General features: G+C 39.3%; 4 protein-coding genes across 8 annotated transcripts in view; 2 read left to right on the forward strand and 2 right to left on the reverse strand.

The window, feature by feature from the left end:
• The window catches only part of anxa3b (annexin A3b), an 8,116-nt gene extending 6,070 nt beyond the window's left edge, over window positions 1-2,046 (forward strand). The window contains exons 11-14 of the mRNA XM_005938810.3: window positions 424-519; window positions 620-678; window positions 1,458-1,580; window positions 1,715-2,046. Coding sequence (XP_005938872.1) covers window positions 424-519; window positions 620-678; window positions 1,458-1,580; window positions 1,715-1,774 — 338 coding nt within the window. The 3' untranslated portion in view covers window positions 1,775-2,046. The remainder of the gene's footprint in view (window positions 1-423; window positions 520-619; window positions 679-1,457; window positions 1,581-1,714) is intronic.
• Window positions 2,047-12,737, reverse strand: rcl1 (RNA terminal phosphate cyclase-like 1). Of its 3 annotated transcripts, none has more exons than XM_014338906.2 (9): window positions 12,643-12,737; window positions 11,341-11,412; window positions 10,458-10,633; window positions 9,702-9,776; window positions 9,463-9,587; window positions 8,830-8,955; window positions 8,552-8,708; window positions 3,161-3,264; window positions 2,047-2,215 (listed from the first exon to the last, which is right to left on the reverse strand). In XM_014338906.2, the coding sequence occupies exons 3-9, from the start codon at window positions 10,530-10,532 to the stop codon at window positions 2,062-2,064; spliced, it is 816 nt and encodes a 271-aa protein (XP_014194392.1). In that variant the 5' UTR covers window positions 10,533-10,633; window positions 11,341-11,412; window positions 12,643-12,737; the 3' UTR covers window positions 2,047-2,061. The 3 variants fall into 3 exon arrangements, with proteins under 3 accessions (XP_014194392.1, XP_005938873.1, XP_014194393.1); XM_005938811.3 differs by lacking the exon at window positions 12,643-12,737 and adding an exon at window positions 11,782-12,230; XM_014338907.2 differs by lacking the exon at window positions 12,643-12,737 and adding an exon at window positions 11,555-11,772.
• Window positions 12,738-12,741: 4 nt separating this feature from the next.
• Window positions 12,742-19,877, forward strand: ak3 (adenylate kinase 3). Of its 2 annotated transcripts, none has more exons than XM_005938812.2 (5): window positions 12,742-13,042; window positions 14,501-14,620; window positions 14,846-15,018; window positions 17,780-17,898; window positions 18,472-19,877. In XM_005938812.2, exons 1-5 carry the CDS (start codon window positions 12,895-12,897, stop codon window positions 18,581-18,583), a joined length of 672 nt encoding a protein of 223 aa, XP_005938874.1. In that variant the 5' UTR covers window positions 12,742-12,894; the 3' UTR covers window positions 18,584-19,877. The 2 variants fall into 2 exon arrangements, with proteins under 2 accessions (XP_005938874.1, XP_042079646.1); XM_042223712.1 differs by lacking the exon at window positions 12,742-13,042 and adding an exon at window positions 13,389-13,502.
• A 1,842-nt stretch (window positions 19,878-21,719) lies between these two features.
• The window catches only part of cdc37l1 (cell division cycle 37-like 1), an 18,271-nt gene continuing 13,454 nt past the window's right edge, over window positions 21,720-26,536 (reverse strand). For both annotated transcript variants that reach the window (XM_005938808.3, XM_042223711.1), the window contains exon 7: window positions 21,720-25,020. In XM_005938808.3, coding sequence (XP_005938870.1) covers window positions 24,904-25,020 — 117 coding nt within the window. In that variant the 3' untranslated portion in view covers window positions 21,720-24,903. The remainder of the gene's footprint in view (window positions 25,021-26,536) is intronic.

Here is a 26,536-nt window from a genome sequence, read left to right on the forward strand (position 1 = left end):
CACACCTGATATAGGGTGTTGATGTCATTAGACCACACCCCTTCTCATTACAGAGATGCACATCACCTAATATGCTTAATTGGTAGTAGGTTTTCGAGCCTATACAGCTTGGAGTAAGACAACATGCATGAAGAGGATGATGTGGACAAAATACTCATTTGCCTAATAATTCTGCACTCCCTGTATTAACATGGCACTGTTGGTCAGAAGAATGCTGGCTTAAAGAAATTGCTTGTTTCAGACAGGCAATGAACCGAGGAGCTCCACAAAAGCTCATTTTAAACTGAATCACGAAAATGGGCTGTGATGAACCTACCAGCAGATACGCATCCCACTGTGAACCGCTACCAAATTGGCAAAAAATAAAAGTATATTACAAGTTCAATGTGAGAAAAATAATCTCAGCTCATTGTATTTTGGCAGCTCTGATTGAGTACAAGAATATTAGCAAGAAGACTCTGCAGGAGAGCATTAAGAGCGAGATGTCTGGAAACCTGGAGAAACTACTTGTGGCTGTTGGTGAGCAAAATATTACATCACTGCCTTGTTGTTATCGATGTCTTCCTTGTCTGAGCATTTAAGTTAATTTAAAAATAATATATGAACTCATTTCTTTTAGTTAAGTGTGTGCAGAACGTCCCAGCATACCTCGCTGAGAGGCTTTTCAAGAGCATGAAGGTGAGTTGTGCAACTGGTCAGTTTGTCCATCTGTGTCATGATGGCCTTTCTAAACCTCTATGCACATCAGAAATGTCTGCCCAGCAAAATTCACATTCTGTATGGTTGCATCATACCCTTTCAGTCACAGCAGACTGTATTGGTCACCAGTGATGTGGAAAGGAATGCTGACCACATTTTACTGTTAGTGATTTGACCAGCACAGCCAACACTGACTGAAATGTGTCAACAGTCTGAATAAGGAAGCGTAGCCTAACTTTTGACAGTAGTATTGCAAAAAAAATAACAAAAAAACGCCCCCCCTGCATCTTCACATGTGTAAAAGGCCTGCGAGCCAAATGTGGCCCTTTGTAGATTTCAATCGGGCCTGCATATAAATGTCTATAAATTATGGGAAATCTGGTCATAACTATCTGCATAGCATGTCTGTCTGTGCACATGCCAAACCAAACGCACTAGTGCAGCATCACTGCAACGTAAAACCAGAAGTCTGCATAGTAACAAGCTACATCATTGAGTTCATGCCCATGTCAGACAGAAATATGAACAAATTTTAACTTTCATTTTGATTATAATTTATTTTAATTAAATATGCCATTCTGTCAGAAGTTGTAAAACAGGTTCTTACCTGTAAGGTAGCCTGCATTGTATCTTGTTGAGACCATTTTTCTATGTGGAACAATACGAAATTAACGCATGCCATACCATGTCTAGCCAGAGTTTGAAGCCCCTGGCTTAAAGGACGAATGTCTTTGTTTTCCAAATTATACTTGGTCCAGGGTGCAGGGACCACAGAGTGCACTCTGACCAGGATATTCGTCAGTCGCTCAGAGATCGATTTGATAGACATCAAAGTAGAGTACAAGAAGCTGTTTGGATGTTCCCTCTACAGTCAGCTAGAGGTCAGTATTAACAGGAGTTATGTTATGAATTTATAACCTTAACATAAACATGTTTAAATGTTAACTTTTGTTTATTGTGGTGTGTGTCACAAACACCCAATTCCTTTCGTTTATCTCTCCCCATCCTTGTGTAGTCTGAAGTGTCCGGTGATTATGGAAAAACACTCAAGTGTCTGTGTGGCCAAGACGAATAACTCGTACCAGCTCCTTTGTTGGGTCGTTCAGCTTTACATCACAGCAGCTATGATGACCTGTTCCTGACGTAGCGACCAGCTACTTATCTCAAGAATAACTGCATACTGATATGATTGATTGAACTAGTTAGGAAATGTAACTAATTTTCATGAAGTTATTAAACCCAATAATAGCGCTTAAATGTCTGATATCTGTTAACTTCACTTTTCTTTTATACACACAAATATCTGTCATAACTTTTGCATTTAATAAAAACAAAAGATGAGAACACTTATGAAAAAATAATTTATTTCAAGGTTTTGCTAATGTTGCTGTATCCAACGCCTACACAGGTCATCAGGACCTTGTCGCCCCCTTTCCGTTCGTCTTCTAAAGGCTTCTGGACCTCAATCTTGAACATAATCTGGAAGAAATCTCTGATGTGTCGGAGGAATTCGATCCTGTATAGACAGAGAAAGGAGAGTTTCATGTTAATAAAGATCAGCCACCACATTTCTCATACATACCAAGTTTTTAAAAGCTAAAAACTTAAAACAGATTTTGTTTTTAAAACTGTAAGACTTGACAGAAATGATCCAAAACGGATTTAGTGTTACCTGAATAACAGGAAGAGTGTATTGTGATGGCACTGCCAATCTTCAGTTATCATAGTACTGTACTTGAGAGGGACACAGCACCGGTACCATGATAACTGAAAATGGACAGTTCATAGTTCGCTCCTCATTCAAGAAGACGGACATCTGGAACAAGGTTAGTGCTCAGCTGTTTTTATACTGCTGTACTTTTATTTTATTTGGGTTGTTTGCAAATAATCAAACACACAAATTATGCATTTAAAATGCAGCACACACAAATAGGTTAGAAGTAGAAGCAGGGTAACAGAAACAAGACTCAGACTTTATAATAATTTAATCAATACTGTGAAATATTTTATAAACTACAAAAATGTAGTTTATCAAAACATTATCTTAGGTGCCGCCCATTATGAGCCTAATAAAAAAATCCCTCCAAAGCCATGTGAACCTGAACAGTTGAATCTGATTGTACATGTTACTCAAAGCAATCAAATTAAAATTGGGCTCTGAGTAAAGAAACCCTTGTGGTTGCATGCCACCATCAGAGTGCTCTTAGCAGAAACCCTGAATCTTTAGTGGAGTGGGTTAAAGTTCAGTGGAAATAGATTAATTTTGTGTTCATTTAAGAAATGCAGCCTTTTTTCTTTCCTCTCTGATCATCCAGCTGTACAGAGTATTATTCAGCTTCTTATTGTGAACTTTGGGATATTTTCATCTGCCAAAAGAGGACTAGTAGAAGAATAATTAAACGTGGGATTGAGTGGGTTCCTCATTTGCCGTCTGTACATTTAACTTTTGAATGGGTCTTACGTGTATGGGGAGAGGGGTCCCAGGAGAACCTTCGACACGTCCTGTTGGCCAAGGGTCATCAAGAGCAGCGCCAAGCTCTGATTGGATGAATCCACGCAGCCACCCTAAAACAGAGAGAGAAAGGAGGGCGGGGGTCATGTGTCAGCAACTAAAAACTACACTGAAATGCGTCAAGGAGGTGGAAATGTTTAGAGAAATCAACTTCTTGACAGTGGGATTGTACAGTGAAAGCTGTGTAGATTTGTTTGTCTGACTTTTCATTAAAAAAAACTAAACTTTTTTCCTATTAAATATAATTAAGCAGTCTTGAAACAGTTTGGCAAGTTGTCACTAAAGTGTTTTTTCTTCTTTCGTGCTCACATAATGTATTAGTCGACTTTCCAGTCATCTTCCTACCATTTTCCCAAATGACACTAACACTCCCAATTCCATCTACATGTTAAATATTTAGACAGATGATGCACTCTCAATATCCAAGAGAGCACATGCCATTGCTCTAACAGAGCTCAGTCTGCGATTTCCCACTGTGTGCAATGCACAACTGGACACACCCAAGAACATTTTATAGTCTGACCTTTAAAATAGTTGTCCGCTGGTAGTTTGAGTTATTTCTTGACATGCGATATGCAGCATTAACCTGATCCGTTGTAACAACGTACTTGTGTAGCTCAGTCATGCTCAATTATGGCATCATGACAGCTCGTCAGCAGAATTTTGATTCAATTACATAATCATATCATGGAAACCATGGTGACGGTTTCATCATTTATTAGGTGAAACACATTACAATGACTTGTTGTTAGAGGTTTACCGTTGTTAGTCTATGTTTATCCCTGTGCTGTCCGCTCTGATACTGCATCTCATCTTATCCACTCTGCTATTTTACACTTTAATCTTCTCAGAGCTGCTCTGGAACAAACAGGAAAAGAAACCTAAAACTGTTTCTGAACGAACTAAGAAACATGACACAACAGCGCCATTTCTAACCACCAGTTTCAGGCCCTGCCTTCCAGAGACCGTCTCCAGAGGCCATCAGCCAACCACAAGGCCTAATGGAAAAGTCCCTTAATTCCTTTGAATGAAAGTTAATCCCTTTCCCAGCCGCTCAAAAACAGACAGTAAAGCACATAATTGAGGGTTAACTTCTAAGCATCACAGATATATTTGACCTGAACCTGTAGATCTATATAACACATATTGATTTAAATTCACTAGAAATGATAGATTAGGTAATACAGAATTATTTTTTTTTCACAAGTTGCCCAACAGGTGAGGAACATAGTGTTTCCTAAGCAAGCTTATGAATTCATTAGCATTAAATGAAAATTAATGGACGCTTTCTCCACAAACCTGTTCCATGATCACCAATACAGTTAATCAGTTGGAAAACAATGCAAAAAGCAAAGACAAGTGTGGTGCATCCTGCAAAGTATACAAAAATTAATTCCATGATGAAAAAAAAAAGTAAAAATTGAAAGAGTGCACCACTTACGTCAGCTCCTGTGTTGATGCTGCTTCCAAAAACAAAATGTCCATGGAGTAACTGGTTTACAACTAGAAGACCGTACTGATTAACCATAAAACAAACAGAGCCAAACATACAGGGCACCTGCGCCCTTTGATGTGAACTGGGCAAATTTCCTCAGATTTCAAAAACAAAGTATTCCTGCCCCGCAAAATAAAATTAAATCCTTTTAACTCCAGAGTTTTCTTTTTGCTTCTCAGCTCTAGCAATCACTCTGTCCTCCTGCTACAGTTCGGTATAACACATAGCAGTAATTTAAATGATCTACCTGTTCTTCCAGCAGCGGCTAAAGCTTTTAAAAAGCCAAGCAACTTAAAGTAGAAGGCCCCTGTTAACCCACCACCCTCCAAGGAAGCTAACGAGAGATATTAGCTCTGCACTCTGTTGCCTGGAATTAAGAGGATGTAGCCAACAATATTCCCCTTTCAGAGATAATCAGCACTACCCTGATCAGCTAACTTGACTCACATGGCTCCTATGAGAGGCTGGGAGAGGCAGAACCATGTGGAGGCAAACATGATTCACAGACTCTCATTGTACGTATTCTGATGAAATGGCTTTTTCCTGTGTGGCTATGCGACGTGACGGTTTACACACAGCAAACCTTTCACCACCTTTCAACACACAGATAACTAAATGAATAAAACTAATTTTTTAGTTTTATGTGGTCACAACCATCAGGCATTTCTAATCGATTAAATCTGTTCAAACGCAGCGTATTCAGCTGACACGTTACCCAATCGGCTCGTGTATTCGAAGAATTAAACAATTTATGAGTGCAGATCCTGTCATTGGACATGAGCTGTAAGTTTGAAAGAAACTGGGGCAATATGTAAATGTACAATTATAAAAATGCTGATACCTTCCCCAAAGAATCTGCCTCTCTTCCCAGGACGGTTGTTGCTTGTTTGTCAAATGTGTGCCCCACTGCACTCTGGAGCCACAAATACTTATATACTCCGTTGTGATAATGGCCTATTGGACCCCATACTTCACCATTTTTTTTCTTGTTAATACAGTTTAAAATTGAAGAAATGACTGATTATACAGCATTAAATTACACTTTTTACATATTGAGGGAGCTAATTACTTGATATTAAGGCAGAACCCTTTGAGGCTATTATAGATCTGAATGTACAAACTTAATTTTGCCATTTTCTTGGTCTTCAGTCTAGTTTAACTTAAAAATCTAATTTGATTTCATGTCAGATGTCTCTCAAATGGTTTTCCTCAGTTGACACAGGCTGACTTCTCCTCCACAAAAAACACACCATGAAAGTTTTCATGATTACTTTTTTTTTTTTTTTTTAAACATGATGCCCTAATTAAAAGTAGAAAATGCAGTCAAGTGCTCTAAAATCTACCTAAACAAAAGCTGCTCTCTACATTGCGGTCTGTCCACAAACAAGTTTCTTTCAATTGAAATGCAGGCGAGGTTTATTACCAGGGAATGCGGGTAAACAAGTGCAATGTCATTTTTGCCTAATGTGTGCTGACAGTGTATCTCAGGTATTTCCCAAGAATTCAGGAGTTTTATTTCAGCAGCAGCAGCTTTTCCAACATTGTTTCAAGCCCAAATTTACTTTAAATGATAAGAGAGTCCCCAGCACAGTAAAAAAAAAACAAACAAAACTAACAAAAAGTGGAATTATGAATGAGTTCAACTTTGTAAATATAATGCTGTAGTCTTCGCGATAGAAAATCTACATCGATGAACTCGGTGGCATGTGCTCTAAGACTGGCTTATATCTAAAAAGAATAGTGTTGGATTCACAACTGCAATAAATATATAAATATTCTACAACATTCACTATTCACGATGTCAAGCTTTATTATGTGTACACAAAGACAAACTGGGATATGCACAAGAACACGGTGCACACAGTGCGTGTGTGTGCTGCAACTTTCCCTCTGAGAGGAGTTTTTACAGACTTTACACTGCCTGGTGGGCTGTTTGATGCAAAATTGTCCAAATCCAAATTCCTCACGCTCTTTCTTCCATTTCATGTTGTCAACATCTGATGTTTCACTGTTAAAGCTCACATATGAGTGTCTCATAAAACTGTGACAGCTCACCACAAACGATGTTAAGAGTTGCTTGTGAGGGAGCAAATGGAAGCACATTTAAATACAGCCGAGCCCTTATGGTAATGTTTCAGTCGACAACTAGCAGACTTGATGAAAACGGGCAGAAATCAGCTTTTCCTGCTTGTGATATGCAAATAAAACAGGATAGGCTTGTTATTTTGAACGGCAGTTGCCTTTAGATCAACTAGTTAATTAAAGCACTTTCAGTTACCTGCATTATTTAGCCTTTTCAGACATTGCCAGATTTAACAGTCTGTTATGCTGACAGTATTCTGTCATTAGATGCCATGTCTGTGTATTTTGCTTTGGCTTCCTGCAAACATGTCCACAGCGTTCATGCAACACATGTCGTAACACAACATTATTTGTGCAATATTGTGAGTTGTATGCGAGTTCCCTACCTTCACACAGGTGCCGAAGTCAGAGAAGACTTGCCATTACAGCTTAAGAAGCTTAACAAGCTCTAGTTAAGTATTCAACTGTAGCTTGTAACTGTGGAAGCTTTAAAGTCTGAGCTGAAGTTCAAAATGTAATCTGCTGTGACATCCTGATACAGATCATCTATACGACTGTGAACTATTTATCATCACTGAGCAGTAAACTAGCAGCTGTTTTTTCAAGCACTTAAATGTGCATATCTCTCACTTTAAAAATGTGCAAGAAATAAATTGTTGTCTAACGTTGCAGGTAATACATCTAGAATTACCTGGAAGCAGCAAACCTACATCAGCTCCCCTCGAAGTCAAAAACTGCAATATTTACTTAAATCCAGTAAATATTTGTATTTGTTAAATGCTCAAAAAAATATGTTTTTTTATACTTAAGATTAGGGCTGTGCGATATGACCAAAATCTCATATCCCGATATAAGATATTTATCATCCTGACAACGATATAAATCACAATAATGGAATATTTTCTGTAAATTCTGTGAATCTCAGGCAGCTCGACTTACGTGAAGTGTTTCCAGCGGGGCGTGCTTTACCTGGAGTCGAGTGTTTTAACCGATGCATGAAACTATTCATTTTCAGACATAAGTTGTAACGGCCACCATTTTCTTTCAAAGTTTGAGTCTAACGTTTAGTTTTTTAGCACCTGGCGGCTCTTTTTTGCTTCTCATCCGTAAACTCTCTGCATACTCTTTCACGTGATTCACTTTATTTTGAGAAGTCTTAACAGGATCTTGAGCTTTATTGTGAAAGTGTTACATTAAAAAGAAACAAGCAGACAGCGGGGCCACGCAATGGTTTTACCATCATTGTTGCTAACGACAAGACGTAAAAACAGGCGCTTGTCCGTCCGTAGTGTTGTTATATTAAATATAATTGAAAGAGAGAACTTTTGGAAATTAATATAGCCACTACAGTGACCATCAAAAAAAATGAAAAAAATATTGCTGTAAACAGTTTATTTTACGATACCGTGAAACAAACGATAGCGTAATAGGAAACGATAGACGTTTTTATATCGTCATCCGATATATCGTCGTTATATCGAACAGCCCTACTTTAGATGCACCCCCAGGATTGAAGCAGTGATGTTCAAGCTCTGTCCTGTTTGCACAAAGAAATCCTGTTGGCATATCTAACCATTTTTTCAGCCGCAGCTCAGATCAGTCCTTGTTTAATAATATCTTTTTTTTTTTTATTATTATTATTATTATTCACAGGTTTTACTTTATACACACACACACAATCTGGTGCATGCCTGTTATACTTTTATGTACAGCCAGGCATCAAGAGCCTCTACACAGTATTAAATGTCCATGTGTGCATTTACCCGATATATCTCCTCCAAAAGCAGTTTTGCGCAATTTCTGCCAAGGTCTTCTGGCAGTATGGGGTCTCCCTGCCCCTGTGGCGTGGATGACATCTCTGCACTAAGGAAGCAGCCGTTGAGCGTCTCTGCTACCAGTGTCAGACCAAAGCCTGGAGACCTGGGGGGTTGACCAAGTACAATGATTTAGTCCGTTTCCACAAATAAGGGTTGAGAATTAAAAACACATAGAAAACCCATGTAAAGCTTAGCAGCTTATAAATGTAGGCAAAGATACCCACTTGCCAGAGTTGGCTCCTTTCATGTGGTCAGTATAGATATAGATATCTGGAAGAAACTGGTTGAGGATGCCTCTGGCTGAGTCCACAATCCTATTGCCCATCTGAGGAGAAACTCGCACTGAATATCTGTGTTTGAAATGTCAAGGACACGCCATTCAAAAGTGTGTGTTTGTGTTCCCACTTTGTGATGCAGAAATTATATCAAAATCAAGAGGCAACAAGCTAGTATTTAGTAACAAGTTCAAAATCATGATGGCTTCCTGCAACTCATATTACCAGTTATGTGTAAACTTCATCAGCAACATTGTGCTCATTTATAAATAGAAACTGAGCTAAAGTTTAAGCAAATGATTCATGAATTGATTCAACATGAGCTACTCTGGCCTTCTGTTCTGGTTTTTTTTTTTTAATATTAATAACACATCAGTTGTGCCATGTTGATGTAATTGTAACTAGATCGGACTTATAATTGTACAGAACTGATCTCTTTATTATTACAAAAAAAAATATGACTCATCAAACTAAAATGAGCACATAAAAATTACCAGGGCTAAAATGTAAAGAGGCGTTTCTGTATTTCGATCACTTTCATTTTGCTTAAGGTGAAATAAAGTGCAAGTCTAAAAAGGATACGCCACTCCCCTGATCCTCTTGATCTTGCCAGGGTCAGTCAGTTGGACGGGTCTGACGGTTTTGCGGACAGGACATGTAAACACTACTTCTCCACCCCCACCAGGCGCCATTCCTCTCTTCACCACCTGAGGGTGTAACACAAGAGACAGATTAAGATATAAGATGACATGCATGGCTACCTTATCTATCCCTGGGTTTGACTGCATCTCTACAAAAACAGAATACCATGAGGTCCTCACCTTGATGTCAAAGCCCTCTCCGTCGATCCCAAACTTCTTCATCACTGGGAGGGCTGTGGACTTCAGCAGATCGACCTGGCAAGGAACAGTGAGATTGAATCCTGACGCACACCCTTGTGCCTGCAGAGAGTTAAAAACTACCTTCCAAAACCCTAGAATAAACCCAGTCTCATCACAACAACAGGCAGACGCTGTTCAGTTTCCATGACAACACCTCTCTCCAATGTCCTCAATTCATACTTCGCAAGGCTTCCTTTTTTGTATGATATGTTGACAATATCTAATTTGAAACAATGCACCTTGAAGACAAGGGCTGAAGAGAACAATACAGAGACTGGCTTGTGTGCAAAGGATGCGGCAAAAAAAGGGTGTAAAAGGGGAAACCAGAGAGCAGATGCATGTTACACAACTGCCTCAAGTCAACACATGAGTGTCTAAATTATTACAAAAACATGAACCCCAGTGACATCAACTTCTGAAAATATGTGTACACAAACTGTGCGCACACCAATTCTTAAGTGAAACACTGTTGATCTTAACTGACGTATAACGTGCTCATCATCAAGTGTGCACTAGAGGGCAGTGTCCATATGGAAATGGGAGGTGTGTACTCCACCACAAAACACGCAGTTCATTTCTTTGCAGATGCACGGCTCAGCTCCACCCAGTGCGATCATGAGGTGGATGAGTTGCAACTAAATCAGCAGAGAAAAATGCAGAACAAAAGTTGGATGGTGAACATATTTATGAGCTTACCGTTGGGTCAGTGAGGTCATTAGTAACTCCCCTCAGAGTGGCCTTCAGAGGGGACTTCATGAAAGGACCCAGCATGAGGAGGGCCTCCAGATAGTACCCAATTGAGCGCTGCGGGTTACAGTCATGTTCTACAGTGCCTCCATACAACAACCCAGGCTGGTAAACTAAAACGGTACCTAAGAAAGACAGTGAATGGCAATATTTGCTAAAGTACAAATTTATACAGCACATCTTATTGCACATAAAGCTAATATACCTAACATATAAACCTCCAGGTTTAAGTCTACAAAGCCTAAAGGTGGCAAAAGTAACAAAGGAAAAAATACAGCTTAACCTACACAGTGAAGCACACACAAATTATTAAGTGTAATCCATTTTACATCCAGATATATGCTGTATTAAAATAACATACAACATACTGTACATGTAAAACAAAAGTAATAAATACTTTATTTGGAAAAATACGGAACTACGACGAAATATGCATAAGATTATGCATAAGACTTTTATTAGTTACAAATCAATAATTATGAGTCAATTTAAGACATTATTTAAACCTTGCTACAGGCCCGCAATTTCACTATTGGAGCATCCTTACTGCTTAAAGCTTTAAATAATTTCTACCTTTGGATTGCGAGCTTAAAGAGAGGCATAAATGACAAATATTATGGGAGAAGACTGTGTATATTAAATGCAAAAGTTCATCATGGAGTAAAACATAATAAAACAAAAAAATCTTAATTTTGATCATGCGTCAAAGTTGTCGATGAGTTGGTGAAATCTCCCCTCCGTTGCACCTTCACAGTAAACAGTCATTACTGTGCATAAAATACAGTCTGTGACAAAGGCAACACCGAAATCACACCCTCGCTGTAACACTCACCCGTTTGGTTAATCTCTATCGTGGAGCCATTGGTCAACTTGTCCAACAGTCTGATAAAATTGGCCTCAAAATCTGGAGAAGACAGAATTTATATGTAGAGACTGGAAAAAAATGTCACATGGTAATTTATTTTTTAATTTGTCTGGCACTCAAAAACAATCCACCCACAGTGTGAACTTTATTCTGACACACCAAGACACCTCAAACAACTCACAAAACTGCCAAATCACTGCTTCGACGCCCCTTGACACGCTTATCGAAGACACAACTTCATAAGGCAAATGTACGACCACACTCGTGTCACTATCAAACTACTGTCCCATCATTTTCCCTCCTCTGACGCCCAGCGACTGAACACACTCCCAACTGCGTAACAGCTAGCCAGTTAGCCAGGGAGCTAACTGCGACGCCACATGCGGAGCGAATCTGTTAAAAACTCACCCCTGAGTCCCGGCTCGTCATCTTTAGACCTGATGTTTTTTATCTTAACGCGCTTCCCGCTGAGTGCGGACAAAACCAGACGCTGTCGGAGAAAATTGCAGCCTTCGTAGGTGAGTCCGTGGCTTGCCATGTTATTGTTGTTTGTGCTTGGCGTCAGTAAAATCCACGTGTGTTTGTCCAGGAAGATGTTACTGGGAGGGGGAGATTACGGCAAGACAGTAGGGTCAAAATAATGGTTTCTACGGCTGCGTTGCCACACTACTGTTACTAGATGGCACACTGTAACCATTGACGAACGCTAGGTGGGCGTGGCTAAATGACGCACAAATTAAAGGCACAAATCTCATAAAAAGTGTAAACAAACAGCAAAAATACGAATTTCTGGTTTGGCCTACAGTCTTTCTTTAATGAACAGAAATTAAACAAAATTAAATTACGATAGCATTTTCGAAATTATTTTTCGTTAACAGACAACAAAGTAAGGAAAACAAAAATGTTTTCTAAACCATTACGGGTCGTACCATTTCTGCTAATATAATTTAATTATTTGAAAAGTCCCACGTTATTTTTTTAAAGATTAGTGTGAGGAAGCAAACGAGTCGTCGCCCAACCTAGCGTGCCTGGGCTGCCAGCTAGCCAATCCCCTACACAAGGGATCGGCTCATACAGGATTAAACACCGCCACCTTGCCAGCAAGCTATTTATTCGACCAGTAGACAAATTATATAACGTGTTATACAATAAATACATGTCCGGTAAAGCGCAGTGTTTAGATGGGGGGTGGGGGTAAGTTTCTCAGCACGCAGGAGAAAGGAGCTCATTTTGCTCGGTGTCCGTCGTCTGAGGGGTGCATCATCTAACCTCCTCTCTCTGGCTGGCCCTGAGCCCGCTGATTGTAGTTCTCATCATCCTTCTCCTCCTCTTCCTCCTCTTTGTGCAAGCGCTGCGCAACATAAAAAGTCCACCGAGTTCAAACTAGCTGCTTAAGACGCGCCCACTCTTTCTTGCGTTGTGCAGTTTTGCAAGGAGAAGGGAGAGTGGATCTGCTCTGCGTTTCATGAGAAGGGAACACTTGTTGTTACTCGATAAAAGTCAGTTCAAACTCGCTTGGACATGGTGCTGCCAAGAGTTATCCGTGCTGTCATCATGGGACCCCCGGGGTCGGGGAAAGGAACGGTGTCTGGGCGCATTACCAAAACTTTTGGACTGAAGCACATTTCCAGTGGGGACATTTTGAGAGCCAACATAAACGCGCAGACCGGTAAGATAGTTTTAGCTCGAGAGGGAGGACACGCTAAGGCATTGCAAAAGCTTTCAGGAGTTTACGTGTCAAACTGAAAGATTTAACTTAGTATTTATTAAGCTTATTTTGCTTAAAGCCACAGCTGGTCATTACGCACAAAGTGCGAACTTAAAAACGAAACAAGGCAGCTTTTCTGCAATATTCTGATAAGAGTCCACGCCTACAACAGTGTGATTTTTATCTGTCTGTGAAATACTAAACATAGGATACAATTTAAACATGTTGTGTCTTCTCTAATCAAGGTCAGCGTTGTCAGGTTTATACTGCAAACATTTGCGCCAGAGTTACCTGGACCTTGGAGGAAGGCCCGCTACTGCTCAATATCACCTTGGATGTGGCTGAGAGCTGTAAAGATAAGATAGCCGTGAACTTTTGCTTCATGAAAGGAGGAGTTACACATTTGAAGGGGAAAAAAAAGGTCTGTTTTTACAGCTGCATGAAGAGAATCTCATGTTGGTTGATTTGGAGTGTGCGATGTGTAATCGTGCTTTAACCGTTAGTTATACTGGGAAAGCCTAAAACATACAGAGTGCAGACGTGCAGGCTTAACTTAATTCACTTGAGCATCTGCCAATCAAAGCAGTTTTTATGCAGTGTGACTGCTCGCATTTTTAAAAGTCAGACTTTTTATTTGATCAAGCGATCCCCCAACGCATTCTGCTTCTTCATTAAATCCGCTTAGAATAAAGCACTTTTGGATTTTGGTCATGAGTACTCCATATAAGTGCCGGCTGTAAAATGCATTTCCCAGCTGGCATCGTCTTTTGGCTGTTGCTTGGCAATGCTTTCGTCTGCTGTCCGAACAAGGTTCACTGTGCAGTCCAAAGAAGAAGAAGTACAAGACATTGAGTAGTCGCTGTGCCACAGTGACTTTTGCACTGTTTCTGATTAGCACAGCAGGTCATTTCTGCGAGGCTTGTCAGGAAATTCCTTTCCTCTGATGGACTCTGGCCAATTAAAGTGGAAGTAATAGAAAAAAGGCTTTCGCTTTAACCTCTTCAATTTGTATTATACACTATACCACTTTTTGCATATTAAGTGTAAATATGCTATGGTATTTGCATCATTTTATGTTTTTTACCTTGTAATTCAGCATAGCTTGTCTTTGTACATCTAACATCTGTGTGTCACTGAGTAGCTACACACACTGTTTATAATGATGGAGACACTGCAAACACTGGAAGTGTTAGAATAGCTGAAACATAAAACAGGTTTTCTGGCGTAGATGCATGTTATTAGGCTTCTTTGTCAGGCACATGCAGCCAAATGTTGATGTGGTATCCGTGTTGGCTTTATGAAGTATGGATTAAAAATTGAGGCATGAAGGGAAAATTGTACATTTTCTAACACAAACATTCTTCCTTTCTCTGTCTCATGTGTTGTTTGTTTTTTGTTTTCCCCTCCTGTTTGTTTCAGAGCTGGGGCTGCTAATGAAGTCCTGTATTGATCAGGGTCAGCTGGTACCTGATGACGTCATGTCTCGTCTCATCCTGAATGACCTGAGGGCAATAGATGGCGGCAGCTGGCTGCTCGATGGTAAGTTTTCACAACTTTGCATCAGCACTCGGTTCATCTGGTAAAATGAGTGGTAGGCGATCATATTATCAGCATTTCTAGTTAGGAATTGTTGAATTTGTTCTATAAAAAAATAGATGTAACACTGAAGGAAAGACTTAGACTTTAATTGAATTACTGGCATTGATCGCACCAACCTTGATTCCTTTTTTGCTTTGCCTAGATTTTCTCTGTCTCTTTCACCAGGTTTTCCTCGTACAGTGTCCCAAGCAGAAGCTCTGGATGTTGTCTACACCTTGGACACAGTTATTAACCTCAATGTACCTTTCCAGACCATCAAGCAAAGGTTGACTTCACGTTGGACTCACCTTCCGAGTGGCAGAGTATACAACACAGATTTCAACCCGCCTAAAGTCCCTGTAAATATCCCTTTCCTATCACTCCCTGATTTAGTTTCTATTAGATGTTTTATACCATATTTAGCCCAGCTTTGCACACATAATTGCAAAAATCTTAAGTTTCAGATAGTCGGACCAATTTAAGTTTTATTATGGTAAATGGCCTGTATTTATATAGCGCTTTACTAGTCCCTAAGGACCCCAAAGCGCTTTACATATCCAGTCATCCACCCATTCACGTACACATTCACACTCTGGTGATGGCAAGCTACATTGTAGCCACAGCCACCCTGGGGCGCACTGACAGAGGCGAGGCTGCCGGACACAGGTGCCACCGGGCCCTCTGACCACCACCAGTAGGCAACGGGTGAAGCGTCTTGCCCAAGGACACAATGACCAAGACTGTCCGAGCCGGGGCTCGAACCGGCAACCTTCCGATTACAAGGCGAACTCCCAACTCTTGAGCCACGATCGCCCCATTATTACTAATGCAGCATTTCATAAAAATAAACAGACATGGTGTTAGTGATGTCTGGGGCTGTAACTGATAGAACCATGAATTGAACGTCTGCCCATCAGTTTGTGAAACTCAAGTGCACTTGGGTTATGCAGCATGACAATGATTCAAAACGCACCAGCAACTCCACCTGTGAATGTCTACCACTGTACCAAAAAATAAAAGGTTTTGGAGCAGCCCAGTCAAAGTCTAGATTTGAATCCGATTGAGATGTCTTGGCATGACCTTAAACAGGCCATTCATGCCCAAACCCTCCAATGTGACTGAATTAAAGCAATTCTGCTAAGAACAGTGAGCCACAGTGATGTGAAAGACTTGTTACCGGCCATTGTGAAAGCTTGATTGCTGCCAAGTTATTGGGTTTTTGGGGAAGCTTTCACTTTTTCGCACAGGGCCAGGTACGTTTGGATAGCTTTTTTCTTTTCCTTAATGACAGAAGTAATCATTTAAAAACTGCATTTTGTATTTACTCACATTATCTTTGTTTAATATTAAAATTTAGTTGACGATCTGGACCACATAGTGATGCGAACAGGACATGAGGCCATTCAGGTTTCTCAAATTTTCATGAATGTATATATTTGCTCAATAAAGATGTGGAAATTCAGACTAAAGGATACCAGATTACAGGAAAAACTCCAGTATAAATCTTAGTAAGGTATTTGGCCACCACATGCTACCAGAATGACTTCAGCATGTCTTTGGAAATATGCTGGAAGGATGAATACCAATCTTCCAAGAGATATTCCCTCACTTTGCATATTTGGTAACTCTCCTAAGAGTAATGGTAAACACACTGAGAGCCTTTAATATAATACTTACTCTCTCATGTCAGATTTCCGAGTTTAACTTACTGCCTCAATCAACTGGAATTGCTTGAGGCAGCTAATTCTTTCACCATGTAAATCATTAATTTCTTGCAGAATTGTGGACAGCATGTTTACAGTGCTCCCTCTTGACCTCAGACGTACCCTTCTGGGACTGTGTCTGCTGTCTGAGTAAACTAAAGACACTGTCATATTCCTGGAACTGTCCGAGCCCTTTTTATTACAGTCTACCCTCCTGAAATGTATAACAGGGTGACTGATCCTATAATGGACGCAGCTGGTAAAAGTTGATGTTTAGATGGTGTCATGGAGCAGAGGTGTTGAATATATCTAGAGTCCTCTCAATCCTCCGACAGTCATAAAATATTGTAAAGAGTTTGGAAGTGTAACCGATCAAAAAAAAAAAGTGTGCTGTTAAAATAAAAACTAATTGCATTAATACACTTTAATCAAAAAAATCATGTTGAAGGTCAAATTGTACAGGTTCATTAGCAACAAATGTCTGTCTGAAATGAGAATGAAATTCAAGTTACTAATAGAACATCAACTACTTCTTAACAAATAAGCAACATTTATCCAGATAAATGGCAACCTATCAGTTCCAGAGAAATGTGAGATGAATAGTTTTAGTTCAGTTGAGGATATTTTATATATGTGAAGGGTTGTTTTTGTTTCCTTTTTAGTTCACGGGTAGAAGATGAAGGGTAACTAAACATTAACCTAAGGCAGGAGATTATAAAAAGCCTTGAGAGTTGCAAGAAAGGAGTGTGAGAGAAACGTAACCTTTGTAAGCCCCACAGAAACGGACAGGTTGCATATCTGAGCACGTCAAATGGGTAGATTTGGGGCGCTGGTCAAGTTCACTGGGTAGAGCTGAGACACAGCGTCTGCCTTTCACACTATTATTATCATTCCTGACTAATAGCTTGTGGTTCACTTTTTTGTAAATCTGTGTTTTTAGTAGAAGCCGCTGTAGCTCAAAGCCTCGCAGTGCTTTCAGCACAGATGCAGACTTGTTTACACTAGCCACCTTCTAGTAATGCTCCCAGATCACTGCAAGGGGGAAAAAAAAGAATCCTGTGAGGTTTTGGAAAGTAAAGAAGCCAGCCTGCAGCAATCTTTGTAGCTTTCAAATTCTTAAAGTCAGAAATGTGCTTGGCAACATGGGAAATGAACTGAAGGCAGCCCCTTGACACTGATGTCTCTGTCACGTTTCATTCAACACTGATCAAACCCTACAAACGGTTGTGGATTAGTAAGATGATTTCTACTCTGTTCCAACATGTCTCATATTTTTTATGTTCCAACATTTATTGCCTAATATATCTCATTATTAAAGAGCCAGTATGTAAAAGAAGTAACTAAAACCCTCCTTTGCAGCACATAGTAAACATGTGCAAAAGATCAGCATTAAGACAGATTTCTTTTATCTCTGCAGGGCTTTGATGATGACACAGGGGAGCCTCTTTTCCAGAGGGACGATGACAAACCAGAGACGGTGACACGGCGATTGAAGTCTTACGAAACCCAGACGGAGCCCGTCTTAGAATACTACAGGTAGAGCACCGCAGATACCTTAAAACTTAGTGCCAGCAGTATATGCAAAAATCTCTCTAATACTCACCAAGGGTCCAGCTAAAAGTCAAAAATATTGAACCATGACCTTTTCATCCCTGCGTATTCTTCAAAGCTGTTTGCATGACTGAAGAAAATGCATAAGAACCACATTCCAGCAGCCCTAGCCAACACTGCATCGCATTTTCTCTTTATTAAATCAGGTGACAGATGTATAAATATTTATCTTGAAAGCTTAAAACACAGGCAGGAAAATTCATGGATCTTATGTTCTGTTTCTGGGCCAGGAAAATGTATGACTGTTTCCTTAAACCACAGAGATGCTTTTATCCAGTGTCCCACTTTCCACTATAACCACATTGCCTAAAAGTCTGTCATTTGCAGGAAGTACAGATAATAACAGACTGAGAATAGAAGAAGATGCAGATTTAATGTTTAAAATAACTTGTTCTGAAGTTTAGGAGCATTGCCAGCTGATTAATAGATGTAAATGGATTTCTAAGTTCAAATGCTGTTATTGAAATCTGATTTGTTTTGTTTGTTTTTACCCTCCAGGAGTAAAGGTGTGCTAGAGACCTTCTCTGGGACAGAAACCAATAAGATATGGCCACACGTTGAAGTTTTCCTTCAGAGAAAATTGTCTTCAATCAATCAAAAAGTTGAATAGAAAGCCTGAGAAGAGTTTATCGACAGAAACCACTGTGTGCATTGTCCAGTCAAAATGCCACTTTTGCATTAAACAAAGGGAGTAAAATATTCTGAATGTTTTAAAACAGGGATAACACTCATCTTACGTGTACAGGAGTACACGGCAGTAAAATGGCACTTAATACAAAACATAAGCTTAGTGTAGTAATGTTTCCACAATGTTGACATTGGTTTTTGAACGTCTCAGGTTGTGTGCAAAATCTTTTAAACAGTAGTTGTTAGACTTTGCACAGATTGCCTCTTCACTCCATAGTGTGCCTTTTTACGAAGCAAGCAGAAAACTGAGTGACTCCAATATTAAGGTTATTAACAGTAAGTGAAGGCTGCGTTTGCAGAGTATAACAGCTTGACGTGTGCCGGTGAATGCAGCCAGTTTTTAAGGAAAGTGTAAAGTCTTTTCTAATTATAATCATTACTTCCTTTCTTGTTTGATTCTGATGAATAAGAATGGGCACACACTACAAGACTGACTTGTTGTTTTGTTTTTGTTTTTTATTTTTTTGTTTTTTTGGGGGGGGTTAAACATGAGAAATCCCTTAAAAGCAATATGGTGGGCTCTTTATGTTTTTGCTTTAGCATTGCTTTTCCAGAACTGCCTTGCTGGGTTTGTTTTCCATGCACTAGGCAGCTACCCCAAAGGGAAATGTGCCACATTCTACAAATTACTGTAAATTCACTTTTGCACTCAAGTGCCTTTTGCTGCTTTTGACAATAAACGAGGTAGTTAAATGAATGTAAATGATTTTGATCGTAGTGGACCAGATTAAATGACCAGATCACATTTCTTATGTTATCTCTTTTTAATTAATCAGAAAAAAAGCATTATTGTGGAACAGCCTCTTTAGCTAGTCTTAAGTGATTGCTCTTAAATTCTGCCAGCTATTCCTTGTTGTCATTGACTGATATTAGCTATTTAATGTGAATGTGACAACTAAAAATATATAATTATACAGTTTGTACAAGGCTTCTGTGCTGCTTCTGTCTTGTTTGGGAGATGTTGCAGTACTTAAGTATCATCTGCTGTGTTGTTGTTTCTTTTCCCTCTTGTTTTTGCACTCTTTTCTTAAAGTTTCTCCGATATTGTTAAAAGCCACAGAAATGCAAACCTACCTTGAACTGTACTGTACAGATCGATGCAGCAAATGTTTCCTGTGCGTATTCCGAAACACTTGAAGATAATGTTTGAAGGCATATCTCCTTTCATAGGTGACTCACAACTATGTTTATAAATCATAATAAATGTCTTACCTAGATTCCTGGTCATTTTGGGTTTTTTTTATACATACGACTATAAGACAACACAAAACACGCCATCAAGCACTGTATGCAGACTTTTTCCAAAAACAGTCCTAAATTCATTGATTAGAACACAAGACTAGTCACTTTTCTCCCTCCTTTCTCAATGATTTCAATGCAAACACAAGTTTATAAGTTCCACTGTTTTCATCTCAAAGACATTATTTGTCACTTCCACTTAAGCCTAGTCTGGTGTAAGTGGGATAATATCTAGAATTTGTAAATGATTTTTAATCAAGCTTGCATCAGACTGTAGTCAGAGCTCCGATATGCAACGCTGTCACTAAGTGTTCAGTTTTGGAGCAGCCTATATCTAACTGAGATGCTTTGGCAAGGGTAGTTTTCCCTTTCATGCGTTTTATGATTTCTCCCATTCTTCTACAAGTCTGCCTTTATCGTGTCATTGATCTGTGATGTGCCAGGTGTTCACTTCTGCAGACTAGTTGAATCGCTTGTAAGGTTCTCAGTTTTTCTATTTTCTTGTTTTCGTGTTGATAGGAAGACATTCAATATATAAATTTAAACTTTTCCCACCTCTTCCTGTGACTTCATTTATCTTGTGTCTCATTTTGTAATATTTAAGAAATATTCTCCAAGCTGCAAGTTCATTTTAAAGCTTCAAAGGTATGTATAAAACAAAAGGATGTAAGGTTGTTACCAGCTCATATCTTAGTACTTGTCCCTTCCCTCCAACTCTTTAAAAAAAAAATGTTTCTGACAAATTCTGAAGACCAACTTTGTCCAAAGGCTTTTATTTTCAGAATTGTCAACTAGTTTTATGTCTGCTATCATGGCTTGTACATGGGGTCCTACAGTTTTCCTGTCCTCTCTGTAAATTGCAGACTGCGTATAAAAAAAAAAAAAAAATAAAAAAAAAAAAAGTCCTTCATTATGTTGCACAGTAGGAGACCTTTAAATTAGGTCAAGCCAAGCCTCCTACCAGTTATTGTTCTCAATGATTTTGCTCCTAAATAACTAAAAAGAACAATGAATGTGGAAAGTCAAACCCCGGCATCAACAGTACTCACTGTGCAACTTGTCTGTCGGGTTGGCAAGAAATTTGGCTGTGCTATGCTAACAGCAGTCAGTATTATGATGAGCTTCTCGCCTGCAGCAAGACGAGCAAGGCACAGACGTCTGGCAAGCACACGTCTTTCCACTCAAACCTCCTCTTTCTTTCCGTCGTCCTTGTAAATGGTAAATGGCCTGTATTTGTATAGCCTTGTCTTCAACCACAACTCCAGAACTGACTGTCTAAATATTTACTGGACTTCACAAAGCTCCCTCTTATAAAATTTGATTTTACATATGTATTAGTACTCCTCAAGACCTGACAACAAACTATGATGTGCAAACTTAGTGGAGCTTCCCTGTAAGGACTTAACCATTGTTTTCGACTGTAGGTCCCAAAAGACATTAAGTACTGTGTTTATATATTTGAAGTTGTTTTTTTTCCTCTGTAGGACAAGTCAGTGTAAATGTGATGGCAGCTAGTGACTAAACTCACAGCTCACTGTAACCTGGGAAGTCGACACACCAGTGGCCACAGGCTGAGTTCAGCAAGCCTTAGCCAATTATTTTTCATAGTTAAATATTTTATTTTGCTCCACAAAGACTACTTATGTCCACATCTAACCTCACTGCTGAGAACATATATATTTATTAACAGCACTGAGTGTGTGTATGTTACTTAATATACTTAAAAAAAGACTACTTTTTAGGGTGGGGGTGGAAGCGATCATTAATAAATGACAACGATAGCTGTGAAGCAGAATCATCAATGCATCATGAAGCAGCTCTAAGTCTGAACTGTATTTAATACACTTGATATTTCTACATCCACACACTGCAGCAAATGTCTTACTGAGCAAATGTCTACAATGTTTATGTTTTGTTAAATAATGAAAAGCATTGTGAAAGAAAGTTGAAACTTAAACAAACAAAAAAAACGAATACAAAAGCAAAAACAAAATGTCACGCAATTCATAAAAACGCATTCATAATTTCTAATCCGTTTCTTGCTGACCAAGAACAGAAAGGTGATATACATTTAGAACGCAGGATGAGACAAAATTACAAAGCAAAAGCTTTCAACACCCCACCCCTTTGTATTCGTCCGTTTTACAAAAGAAACATAAAGTGCAGGACACATTCAGATGCAGAGAGCTCCTTTCTGCAAACACACATACAGTGAAAAGTCTCTTTTTTTTGAGAGCTCAGCCCTTTTTCGCACATCCTCAATACAGGCATCTTTCCTTCAGCTCTGGTGTCGATCATCCCAGAGCGAAGAACTTCAACCAACTCAGCACAGACAAAAGTCTGTACAAAGCACTTATGAAAGGAAACAGTTGGTTGCAACTTGGTTTCAGGAAACGAGTACAGATGCCAGGCTGGTGAAGAAAGCATAGTTATTCTCTGGCGCATCACCGAAGCAGACACAAATAAAATGCACAAAACAGATGTAGAAAGATTTTGGTAGGATTTGAAGTGTTTGGGTTGAAATTCAGTCTCTGATTACATGAGAGCAAGACAAAGGAGCGAAACTCAGCTGACGATTAGTTACTGAGTAATGTAGTGTCCTCTTTACGTCTCACGTCACGATCTGCACAATAACTGGTTGTGGTTAATTGACAATTACACTCAACACCAAAACTGGGCTGATTATGCCTTTCTAAAAAAGACAGCATTGTAATATTATCATATTATTTGCATCAAAAGCTGAGTGCTTTATTATCACAGAATTATTATACTGACTCACATACTATAAAGCATGCTATTTTACTCAAAATTCAACTTAAATTAATCACCACCTGTCGTCCTGAGACTCTTATTTTTGTCACAGGAAGTCCCAAAGCTGTTAAGTGCACAACAAATACTTTTTTGTGAATACACAGTATATAGTCAGTTGTAATTTAACATCTGGTGAGCTTGTATTACGGCTCAGCGTAGGCATTATGTTGTATTTGACAGATTTTTAATCACTTATCTGCAGTTAATTTATCCACATAACACCTGACTAGCATGGATGTCTCTTAACGGACGAAAGGCTTCCTTTTTTATTTTTACAAACTGTGCTGTGTTTAAGCTTCTCCAGACAACACTAAGGAATACTTCTAGGAAAACAGAACAATTAAACCCTCCTCTTTCTCCCATCACATATACTGTTCCGAAGCTATAATGTGCTTTAGTCCTCCGAACCTGTCGCACCACACAGTGTTCAAAGGAAAAGATTTAAGGCCACAATGATGTCCACAGGTATAGTGTAATCGGAGTGTTGTCAGATCACCTGAACCCATGATGTTTTTCATGATTTTCGGTTGTACATGATGTTAGAAATTTGGATGAGCATATTAACCATACCCAAAAGAGGCTCAACTACTCTGAATACTCACATTAGCAAGTTTTCCCCCACTCTTGTCTCTGTTTGATATCAATAAAAGCATTTTTTTCCCCTTAACAAGGTTTAGGCATAAGGCTCTAGTTGTGAACACAGAGGCCCCACCCATCTACTATTCAAATTAGGAGCAGCCAATAACGGCCTTTGTAAGGAGCAGAGCCGAAACCTCCTGCTTCACAAAGGCGACGAAATTAACGGGCTGCATCAAGGCCCAGTTTAACAGTTCAAACAGAGCTGGAAATGAGCTTAACACATCCTCTTGGCCTATTTAAAGCAACGAGACAGACCACTCATGATGGCCTTTCTGGCTCAAAAAGAAGCAATCAGGCAACAAAAGAGCAACTGTATGATAGAAATGAAGACAATTACACCTTAAGCCATCATCCTGAATCATCCATTCTGACTGCTGATTTGGACTGAGTCAGACAACTACCCTGCCACCCACACATACTGCATTGTTCATCCTCTCCCATAATCAGCCTTACAGAACTGAAATTCATGTGCAGTCTCTTTATATGAAGATCAATCTGAAAGGGTCCTACAAGAAGAAACTGACTAAAAAAAATAGGAACTTTCAGAGCTTTAACTTGGCTTAGACTTTGAATATGTTGAGTGCTGGTATACCAAAACGTTACATCACACTACAGATTTAGAAATTATTCATATTCACTGTAACTGCTCTTTGCACACTAGCGTAAAGTCAGTAGCTCTGGTTGTATGTTATGCATTGAAAATGTTAAAAATGTAAAATAAAGCTGCATATCTCACAAACTGAAGCCCTATGACACTCTATTGATAACTCAGAAACTCTCCCTCCATTTCAAACATGCTTTGTTCCTAATCACAGGTAGGTTTGTTTTCCTCTTCATGATTAAAATCAAACAATTCAGGTCACACCCGCAAAGCACTCCCCACCTTTTTTTGTTTGTTTGCAGTAGTTACTGTTTACCAGAGCAGCAGCATTGCAGTTACAAGATTTGCAATACTGTTTGGCTCCAACTGAATCTTCTTGTACTTCAGAGGGTGCAAGGACACTAACTTTCATCAGTTACTCTCCTCAGACTTGACATGATTTTTTAAAGAGTGCTCTTTGTGACCCCTGACCTCTGTCATACTTTAAGCAGTGGATTTGCTACCAAAGTGATTTTTATCCAGAGACTTTACTGGTTAAGTATTCATTGTGTTGTCTGGATGAATTCTGTTCTGCTTTTTAGTGAGGATATTTCTCTCTTCTGAGAAAGATACACACCTAGCTTGAAGAATGCAATACCTCCAACTGTAAAAACAACAGTTATGGCACAACATGCATTTAAGCTGGCAAAAGACACTGCAACAAACCCGCTTGCCAGAGGCCAACCACGCCGACATGCTAACAGCCACACAGAGAAACGTTTGCCATTGGCACAAACGTACTTTCTGCAGGCTTTCTACTGAAAACTGTGGCATAAAAGACTGAATGTCTGTTTATTCCTGCACTATGATGGTGTTTTTTTTAGCCTGGTCTGCTGTATAAACAACTCGGATCGTTCCTAAACGGAGAGGTTATGATGGTGATATTAGAAAAGCAGGGGGCGGGGCTGAATCCTCTAAGACGTCTCCATCATGCGCATGTCTTCCGTTTCTGTAGTGTCGTCCTTTGTCCACCTCCCTGTGCTTGTCCAAAGTCCAGCTTCTACACAGCGCTTCATAGGAAACTCTGCCACCTGGTGATGAAATGCAAAGACACAAAGAGGTCAACAGAAATCAGAAAACAATCACAGATGAACACGGTCGCGTGCAAATCAAAATTAAAATTAGACTCAAACATAGCTGAGAGATAAGTCTACTGTGGCTTAGTTAAAGGCTCTTTAACTGCAGTTTGAGATTTTAAATATTTATCTTTAATGATTTGTTCTTTATTTTTATCAACACGTTTTGTTCAATTAAAACAAATTAGCATTAAACAAACATGTGTTGTAAGTAATATTCATTATATGGTCAGATTTCAAAATTTAAGTTAAGCAAGATGTTAGAAGAAAAAACTGTAACAATCCAAAAGCACAACCAGTTTCAGTTTCAACAGGCTGCATCCTCCTAAAGCTTTTTTCCCCTCTTTAGAGTTGCGTTTTGGCAGCCAGTCCAGCTGAGAGGCCAACAGAGGGGCGACAGCGCATTCTCTCAGTCTTACAAAAAGGCCTGTTGTACTGCACCCCACACATTTACCCTGTGCTATATCCCCTTTAGCAATTTCTACACTTGGATTACTCTGAATGTTGAAATCGTTTCCACAAGTCCAAATATTTTTACATGTCTGTAATCGGTTTACAATATCAAAGACTTAATTTATGTGAGACACACATCTTTACTGATCTTTTGGTCATACTGTAACACATTTCTTATATAACAGAGTTTCATCTACAGTGCTTCACAAAGACCCCTACACTGCTTTTTCCTTTTCTCTTTTACTCTACAAGTTTCTTCGTTTTCATTTTAAATGGATAAATCTGGTGTGTTTTTCACAAATACACATTCATGAAACACATTCTTAGAAATGTTTGTAACATGTGCATCTAATCAGGACAGAATCTTAAAAAAAAAGAAAAAGAAAAGAAAAGAAAAGTCATCCCAGGAGTACAATGTCAAAAAAGGGAGTTTAAAGCCTCCAAGACGGTTTTTCCCACACACTGAGTAACCAGCCAACTATGGGAGTGGTCAGGGAGATGGGGTCACAAATCAGTGTGATCAGACATTAGATAGACTTGGGAGCTCATAGGTTAAATACTGATGACCAATGTTTGATCAACTCAGTGAAACATTTCTATTCTCACATGCACTTCTGTCAGGTGATGTGTGGAATAGTTCAGAGCTACAATCTGTGTCTCATAGCTTAACAGGAATTCACAAGCTCCCCAGCAGAGATGGGAGGATGACCTTCCCTGCCAACACACCTTCACTTATGCCTTTATGGTAGAGTGAGAAGAAGGAAGCCATGCTCAGACAAAACACATGACTGAGCACATGAAGCAGGGTGGTGGCAGCATGATGCTAAGGGCCTGCTTCTCAGCAGCAATGACAACCAGAATGCTCAGATCTGACAGAGATAAATGCAGCTAAATAAAATCAGAAACTTGTCCCAAAGCCACCCCATTATTGTGTTAATAATGCGTTAATTTTAGATTTATATTTCCAAATAGGGCTGCTCAATTAATCGAATTTTAATCACGATTACGATCTGGGCTT

Source organism: Haplochromis burtoni, unplaced genomic scaffold (genome assembly GCF_018398535.1).
Source record: "Haplochromis burtoni strain Fernald_Lab_line unplaced genomic scaffold, NCSU_Asbu1 Contig_118, whole genome shotgun sequence".
Taxonomy (NCBI): Eukaryota; Metazoa; Chordata; class Actinopteri; order Cichliformes; family Cichlidae; genus Haplochromis; species Haplochromis burtoni.

Coding starts and splice junctions, on each gene's coding strand:
- rcl1 (XM_005938811.3), bottom strand. CDS start 11,911: ATGGCAAGCCACGGACTCACCTACGAAGGCTGCAATTTTCTCCGACAG. Junction 9,777..10,457: donor ATGACCTCACTGACCCAACG/GTAAGCTCATAA, acceptor GTTCCTTGCCAG/GTCGATCTGCTGAAGTCCAC. Junction 8,709..8,829: donor AAAGGAGCCAACTCTGGCAA/GTGGGTATCTTT, acceptor TCAACCCCCCAG/GTCTCCAGGCTTTGGTCTGA.
- ak3 (XM_005938812.2), top strand. CDS start 12,895: ATGGTGCTGCCAAGAGTTATCCGTGCTGTCATCATGGGACCCCCGGGG. Junction 14,621..14,845: donor CGGCAGCTGGCTGCTCGATG/GTAAGTTTTCAC, acceptor CTCTTTCACCAG/GTTTTCCTCGTACAGTGTCC. Junction 15,019..17,779: donor TCAACCCGCCTAAAGTCCCT/GTAAATATCCCT, acceptor TTATCTCTGCAG/GGCTTTGATGATGACACAGG.